The 9,121-nt window shown below is 42.2% G+C and overlaps 1 protein-coding gene across 4 annotated transcripts in view; it reads left to right on the top strand.

The window, feature by feature from the left end:
* LOC106068144 (phospholipid scramblase 1-like) overlaps positions 1-9,121 on the top strand; it is a 38,379-nt gene that overhangs the window by 22,420 nt on the left and 6,838 nt on the right. For all 4 annotated transcript variants that reach the window (XM_056009708.1, XM_056009709.1, XM_056009711.1 and 1 more), the window contains exons 6-7: positions 8,000-8,111; positions 8,594-8,705. In XM_056009708.1, coding sequence (XP_055865683.1) covers positions 8,000-8,111; positions 8,594-8,705 — 224 coding nt within the window. The remainder of the gene's footprint in view (positions 1-7,999; positions 8,112-8,593; positions 8,706-9,121) is intronic.

Here is a 9,121-nt window from a genome sequence, read left to right on the forward strand (position 1 = left end):
GTACTTTGTTGAGTTACACCGATGGTCGTACTTTGGTGAGTTACATCGATGGTCGTACTTTGTTGAGTTACACCGATGGTCGTACTTTGTTGAGTTACACCGATGGTCGTACTTTGTTGAGTTACACCGATGGTCGTACTTTGTTGAGTTACACCGATGGTCGTACTTTGTTGAGTTACACCGATGGTCGTACTTTGTTGAGTTACACCGATGGTCGTACTTTGTTGAGTTACACCGATGGTCGTACTTTGTTGAGTTACATCGATGGTCGTACTTTGTTGAGTTACACCGATGGTCGTACTTTGTTGAGTTACACCGATGGTCGTACTTTGTTGAGTTACATCGATGGTCGTACTTTGTTGAGTTACACCGATGGTCGTACTTTGTTGAGTTACACCGATGGTCGTACTTTGTTGAGTTACACCGATGGTCGTACTTTGTTGAGTTACACCGATGGTCGTACTTTGTTGAGTTACACTGATGGTCGTACTTTGTTGAGTTACACCGATGGTCGTACTTTGTTGAGTTACACCGATGGTCGTACTTTGTTGAGTTACACCGATGGTCGTACTTTGTTGAGTTACACCGATGGTCGTACTTTGTTGAGTTACACCGATGGTCGTACTTTGTTGAGTTACACCGATGGTCGTACTTTGTTGAGTTACACCGATGGTCGTACTTTGTTGAGTTACACCGATGGTCGTACCTTGTTGAGTTACACCGATGGTCGTACTTTGTTGAGTTACACCGATGGTCATACTTTGTTGAGTTACACCGATGGTCGTACCTTGTTGAGTTACACCGATGGTCGTACTTTGTTGAGTTACACCGATGGTCGTACTTTGTTGAGTTACACCGATGGTCGTACTTTGTTGAGTTACACCGATGGTCGTACTTTGTTGAGTTACACCGATGGTCGTACTTTGTTGAGTTACACCGATGGTCGTACTTTGTTGAGTTACACCGATGGTCGTACTTTGTTGAGTTACACCGATGGTCGTACTTTGTTGAGTTACATCGATGGTCGTACTTTGTTGAGTTACACCGATGGTCGTACTTTGTTGAGTTACACCGATGGTCGTACTTTGGTGAGTTACATCGATGGTCGTACTTTGTTGAGTTACACCGATGGTCGTACTTTGTTGAGTTACACCGATGGTCGTACTTTGTTGAGTTACACCGATGGTCGTACTTTGTTGAGTTACATCGATGGTCGTACTTTGGTGAGTTACATCGATGGTCGTACTTTGTTGAGTTACACCGATGGTCGTACTTTGTTGAGTTACATCGATGGTCGTACTTTGTTGAGTTACACCGATGGTCGTACTTTGGTGAGTTACACCGATGGTCGTACTTTGTTGAGTTACACCGATGGTCGTACTTTGTTGAGTTACACCGATGGTCGTACTTTGTTGAGTTACATCGATGGTCGTACTTTGGTGAGTTACATCGATGGTCGTACTTTGTTGAGTTACACCGATGGTCGTACTTTGTTGAGTTACACCGATGGTCGTACTTTGTTGAGTTACACCGATGGTCGTACTTTGTTGAGTTACACCGATGGTCGTACTTTGTTGAGTTACACCGATGGTCGTACTTTGTTGAGTTACACCGATGGTCGTACTTTGTTGAGTTACACCGATGGTCGTACTTTGTTGAGTTACACCGATGGTCGTACTTTGTTGAGTTACACCGATGGTCGTACTTTGTTGAGTTACACCGATGGTCGTACTTTGTTGAGTTACACCGATGGTCGTACTTTGTTGAGTTACACCGATGGTCGTACCTTGTTGAGTTACACCGATGGTCGTACCTTGTTGAGTTACACCGATGGTCGTACTTTGTTGAGTTACACCGATGGTCGTACCTTGTTGAGTTACACCGATGGTCGTACTTTGTTGAGTTACACCGATGGTCGTACTTTGTTGAGTTACACCGATGGTCGTACTTTGTTGAGTTACACCGATGGTCATACTTTGTTGAGTTACACCGATGGTCGTACTTTGTTGAGTTACACCGATGGTCGTACTTTGTTGAGTTACACCGATGGTCGTACTTTGTTGAGTTACACCGATGGTCGTACTTTGTTGAGTTACATCGATGGTCGTACTTTGTTGAGTTACACCGATGGTCGTACTTTGTTGAGTTACACCGATGGTCGTACTTTGGTGAGTTACATCGATGGTCGTACTTTGTTGAGTTACACCGATGGTCGTACTTTGTTGAGTTACACCGATGGTCGTACTTTGTTGAGTTACACCGATGGTCGTACTTTGTTGAGTTACATCGATGGTCGTACTTTGGTGAGTTACATCGATGGTCGTACTTTGTTGAGTTACACCGATGGTCGTACTTTGTTGAGTTACACCGATGGTCGTACTTTGTTGAGTTACACCGATGGTCGTACTTTGGTAAGTTACACTGATGGTCGTACTTTGTTGAGTTACACCGATGGTCGTACTTTGTTGAGTTACACCGATGGTCGTACTTTGTTGAGTTACACCGATGGTCGTACTTTGTTGAGTTACATCGATGGTCGTACTTTGGTGAGTTACATCGATGGTCGTACTTTGTTGAGTTACACCGATGGTCGTACTTTGTTGAGTTACACCGATGGTCGTACTTTGTTGAGTTACACCGATGGTCGTACTTTGTTGAGTTACACCGTTGGTCGTACTTTGTTGAGTTACACCGATGGTCGTACTTTGTTGAGTTACACCGATGGTCGTACTTTGTTGAGTTACACCGATGGTCGTACTTTGTTGAGTTACACCGATGGTCGTACTTTGTTGAGTTACACCGATGGTCGTACTTTGTTGAGTTACACCGATGGTCGTACTTTGTTGAGTTACACCGATGGTCGTACTTTGTTGAGTTACACCGATGGTCGTACTTTGTTGAGTTACACCGATGGTCGTACTTTGTTGAGTTACACCGATGGTCGTACTTTGTTGAGTTACACCGATGGTCGTACTTTGTTGAGTTACACCGATGGTCGTACTTTGTTGAGTTACACCGATGGTCGTACCTTGTTGAGTTACACCGATGGTCGTACCTTGTTGAGTTACACCGATGGTCGTACTTTGTTGAGTTACACCGATGGTCGTACTTTGTTGAGTTACACCGATGGTCGTACTTTGTTGAGTTACACCGATGGTCGTACCTTGTTGAGTTACATCGATGGTCGTACTTTGTTGAGTTACATCGATGGTCGTACTTTGTTGAGTTACACCGATGGTCGTACTTTGTTGAGTTACACCGATGGTCGTACCTTGTTGAGTTACATCGATGGTCGTACTTTGTTGAGTTACACCGATGGTCGTACTTTGTTGAGTTACACCGATGGTCGTACTTTGTTGAGTTACACCGATGGTCGTACCTTGTTGAGTTACATCGATGGTCGTACTTTGTTGAGTTACATCGATGGTCGTACTTTGTTGAGTTACATCGATGGTCGTACTTTGTTGAGTTACATCGATGGTCGTACTTTGTTGAGTTACATCGATGGTCGTACTTTGTTGAGTTACACCGATGGTCGTACTTTGTTGAGTTACACCGATGGTCGTACTTTGTTGAGTTACACCGATGGTCGTACTTTGTTGAGTTACACCGATGGTCGTACTTTGTTGAGTTACACCGATGGTCGTACTTTGTTGAGTTACACCGATGGTCGTACTTTGTTGAGTTACACCGATGGTCGTACTTTGTTGAGTTACATCGATGGTCGTACTTTGTTGAGTTACACCGATGGTCGTACTTTGGTGAGTTACACCGATGGTCGTACTTTGTTGAGTTACACCGATGGTCGTACTTTGTTGAGTTACACCGATGGTCGTACTTTGTTGAGTTACATCGATGGTCGTACTTTGTTGAGTTACACCGATGGTCGTACTTTGTTGAGTTACACCGATGGTCGTACTTTGTTGAGTTACACCGATGGTCGTACTTTGGTGAGTTACATCGATGGTCGTACTTTGTTGAGTTACACCGATGGTCGTACTTTGTTGAGTTACACCGATGGTCGTACTTTGTTGAGCTACATCGATGGTCGTACTTTGTTGAGTTACACCGATGGTCGTACTTTGTTGAGTTACATCGATGGTCGTACTTTGTTGAGTTACACCGATGGTCGTACTTTGGTGAGTTACACCGATTGTCGTACTTTGTTGAGTTACACCGATGGTCGTACTTTGTTGAGTTACACCGATGGTCGTACTTTGTTGAGTTACACCGATGGTCGTACTTTGTTGAGTTACATCGATGGTCGTACTTTGTTGAGTTACACCGATGGTCGTACTTTGTTGAGTTACACCGATGGTCGTACTTTGTTGAGTTACACCGATGGTCGTACTTTGTTGAGTTACACCGATGGTCGTACTTTGTTGAGTTACATCGATGGTCGTACTTTGGTGAGTTACATCGATGGTCGTACTTTGTTGAGTTACATCGATGGTCGTACTTTGTTGAGTTACACCGATGGTCGTACTTTGGTGAGTTACACCGATGGTCGTACTTTGTTGAGTTACACGGATGGTCGTACTTTGTTGAGTTACACCGATGGTCGTACTTTGTTGAGTTACATCGATGGTCGTACTTTGGTGAGTTACATCGATGGTCGTACTTTGTTGAGTTACACCGATGGTCGTACTTTGTTGAGTTACACCGATGGTCGTACTTTGTTGAGTTACACCGATGGTCGTACTTTGTTGAGTTACACCGATGGTCGTACTTTGTTGAGTTACACCGATGGTCGTACTTTGTTGAGTTACACCGATGGTCGTACTTTGTTGAGTTACACCGATGGTCGTACTTTGTTGAGTTACACCGATGGTCGTACTTTGTTGAGTTACACCGATGGTCGTACTTTGTTGAGTTACACCGATGGTCGTACTTTGTTGAGTTACACCGATGGTCGTACTTTGTTGAGTTACACCGATGGTCGTACTTTGTTGAGTTACACCGATGGTCGTACTTTGTTGAGTTACACCGATGGTCGTACCTTGTTGAGTTACACCGATGGTCGTACCTTGTTGAGTTACACCGATGGTCGTACTTTGTTGAGTTACACCGATGGTCGTACTTTGTTGAGTTACACCGATGGTCGTACTTTGTTGAGTTACACCGATGGTCGTACTTTGTTGAGTTACACCGATGGTCGTACTTTGTTGAGTTACACCGATGGTCGTACTTTGTTGAGTTACACCGATGGTCGTACTTTGTTGAGTTACACCGATGGTCGTACCTTGTTGAGTTACACCGATGGTCGTACCTTGTTGAGTTACACCGATGGTCGTACCTTGTTGAGTTACACCGATGGTCGTACTTTGTTGAGTTACACCGATGGTCGTACTTTGTTGAGTTACACCGATGGTCGTACTTTGTTGAGTTACACCGATGGTCGTACTTTGTTGAGTTACACCGATGGTCGTACTTTGTTGAGTTACACCGATGGTCGTACTTTGTTGAGTTACACCGATGGTCGTACTTTGGTGAGTTACACCGATGGTCGTACTTTGTTGAGTTACACCGATGGTCGTACTTTGTTGAGTTACACCGATGGTCGTACTTTGTTGAGTTACACCGATGGTCGTACTTTGTTGAGTTACACCGATGGTCGTACTTTGTTGAGTTACACCGATGGTCGTACTTTGTTGAGTTACACCGATGGTCATACTTTGTTGAGTTACACCGATGGTCGTACTTTGTTGAGTTACACCGATGGTCGTACTTTGTTGAGTTACACCGATGGTCGTACCTTGTTGAGTTACATCGATGGTCGTACTTTGTTGAGTTACATCGATGGTCGTACTTTGTTGAGTTACATCGATGGTCGTACTTTGTTGAGTTACACCGATGGTCGTACTTTGTTGAGTTACACCGATGGTCGTACCTTGTTGAGTTACATCGATGGTCGTACTTTGTTGAGTTACATCGATGGTCGTACTTTGTTGAGCTACACCGATGGTCGTACTTTGTTGAGTTACATCGATGGTCGTACTTTGTTGAGTTACATCGATGGTCGTACTTTGTTGAGTTACACCGATGGTCGTACTTTGTTGAGTTACACCGATGGTCGTACTTTGTTGAGTTACACCGATGGTCGTACTTTGTTGAGTTACACCGATGGTCGTACTTTGTTGAGTTACACCGATGGTCGTACTTTGTTGAGTTACACCGATGGTCGTACTTTGTTGAGTTACACCGATGGTCGTACTTTGTTGAGTTACACCGATGGTCGTACTTTGTTGAGTTACATCGATGGTCGTACTTTGTTGAGTTACATCGATGGTCGTACTTTGTTGAGTTACACCGATGGTCGTACCTTGTTGAGTTACACCGATGGTCGTACTTTGTTGAGTTACACCGATGGTCGTACTTTTTTGAGTTACACCGATGGTCGTACTTTGTTGAGTTACACCGATGGTCGTACTTTGTTGAGTTACACCGATGGTCTTACTTTGTTGAGTTACACCGATGGTCGTACTTTGTTGAGTTACACCGATGGTCGTACTTTGTTGAGTTACATCGATGGTCGTACTTTGTTGAGTTACATCGATGGTCGTACTTTGTTGAGTTACACCGATGGTCGTACTTTGTTGAGTTACACCGATGGTCGTACTTTGTTGTTGAGTTACACCGATGGTATAGAGACAGAACATTCGCCACCACTACGTCTTTCCTTATTATATGAAGTCTATTTACAGACATTCAATGACTATATAACACATCGATTCTTATTTTCCAATTGACACATCACACTTTGGTTTCTGGAAGTTTTTTTTTTAAAATCTAAATCAGACTACCTTCCATTGTTCCTCGCCCGTTCAAGGTGAAAGACCCAATGGTCAAACACGTCAAATAAGACAGAGTGACTTGGATCTATTCGTCTCTCTACAGATTCTTTTTTTAAAGCAGCGGCGCTTATTTGCGACATCAATGTTTGCTGCCATCTTCCACCTCTTCATGCCTAAAAGTTGCACAGCTTTGATTTGTCGACAATTGCGCTAGTTGTTTTTAGCTCGCATTGAGCAGCTGCTTCAGCTCCTGATAATACTAGCTAGAATATACATCTCTTGGAGTGAAGTTTGGTCTGGAAAAAAAAAGCTGTATAGCTGACATTTCCCAAATGAGATTTATTTGAACTTGATTTGACTTTCTGGGCAATAAAGTAATAAATGACCAATCGCATTTGAGAGAAATAGAGAGCATCTTGACTGAAGCTTGCAGTGTGTTGGGGCTTATTTGAATAAATGAACGCCTTCTTTTGGGAAAAAAAAATGCTTCTATTTGGCTGTAGTTCTTAAAACTCTCTAGAATGAATCCCCTCCCTCTAAAAAAAAAAACAAAAAAAAACATCTAAAAAGCTGTTCTTGAAAATTGCCAAGCCCAGAGTAAGAAGATTTAGATTAAGTTATAGCTTCATAACCAAAGTTTTCCATTGTTTCTGAGTGTTCAAATTTATGAACAATGTCTTGTTATTACTCTGTTAAAATGTGGCTGCATATTTATAGTGGCAATTAGTAACTATGTAAAAAGTTTCCCTTTCAGCCCTTGCGATCCATGGGGCAGATGATGTAAAGGCTCACAATTTCTATGGCCAATGGTTAACAAGCAGGGTGTCATGTGGCCAACACAACTTCCAACCGTCTTTACTTTCCCCAACTAAAGTCAGGTACCCATTAGAGTTGGTAGACTCAGGGTGGCCTGAAAATTCTGAAATTCATAATCCCAGTCTTCACCGAGATTCGAACCCAGCACTCCAGGTTTGGAATCCAAACTTTTAACCTCTCAGCCACCGCTATGCCAAACATTTAAATACCACACAAATGCTAGCCTCAAAAAGTTCCACTTTCAGGTCCACTACTTTATTTCATCCTTCCACACACTTGTTCACTAGCTCATCTTCCTCTGAATAGACTATACTATTTGAACCTCAGAAACTTCAATGTCCCAACTTAACCATTGTGTGTGTGTGTGTGTGTGTGTTTATACTCTCCAGCTGGACCTGCTGTGTGCCCAAGTATAAAGTGTATGATGCCCAGAACCAATGTGTTTTCACCATTGTGGGAGACTGCTGCTATTGCAAGTGTTGTGCTGATGTTGTCTTCAGGGTGAGTCTGTCAGCATCTCAATTTTGTTACTGGAAAGAGAAACTATATATAACTCTTATCCACATTAGAAATATTTGACATATTTAAAAAAAAAAAAGAAAAGATTTGAAGTTATGATAGTAATATTATAAAGCTATATCCCAAAGCAAAAGAAAATGGAAATAACTAAAGAGTTTGACTAAACTAAACTAAAAACAAATGAAGTTCCACAACTAATGTCAGGTACCCATCAGAGTTGGGTGAACTCAGGGCTAGTGCAGTTACTGTTAACAAAGATTTAGAATAGGTTCCTCACAAAAATAAAGGGGATTTAATGTTTTGTAAAAGTACAGCAAACAAAACAAACTCAGAAGTCTAAACTATTGCCCTTTTTTATGATTGGAAGCATTAGTTGAAAAACAAAATGTCTGAGTGTTTGCTCATTTGATTTAGCTATGTGAGTCTAGAATTAGGTGAGGCTAAAAATTTGTCTGTGGTTGCAGGTATTTGAAGGTGACAATGAAGGCTCTGAGGGATCTGAGGATATCCAGATTTTAAAACACTGGGGAGGATGCAGGGAGGTGTTTGGTGGCGCTAATGACTTCAGCATTAAGTGTAAGTACTGGATGTTGTAGGTACTGCTGGTAATAAAACATTGATCTAAATACTTCAGCATTAAGTGTAAGTACAGGATGTTGTAGGTACTGCTGGTAATAAAACATTGACCTTAATACTTCAGCATTAAGTGTAAGTACAGGATGTTGTAGGTACTGCTGGTAATAAAACATTGACCTTAATACTTCAGCATTAAGTGTAAGTACAGGATGTTGTAGGTACTGCTGGCAATAAAACATTGACCTTAATACTTCAGCAGTAAGTGTAAGTACAGGATGTTGTAGGTACTGCTGGTAATAAAACATTGACCTTAATACTTCAGCATTAAGTGTAAGTACTGGATGTTGTAGGTACTGCTGGTAATAAAACATTGACTTTAATACTTCAGCATTCTCTCTGGTTATGATCAATAAAAT

This window comes from Biomphalaria glabrata, chromosome 14 (assembly GCF_947242115.1).
Source record: "Biomphalaria glabrata chromosome 14, xgBioGlab47.1, whole genome shotgun sequence".
Lineage (NCBI taxonomy): Eukaryota > Metazoa > Mollusca > Gastropoda > Planorbidae > Biomphalaria > Biomphalaria glabrata.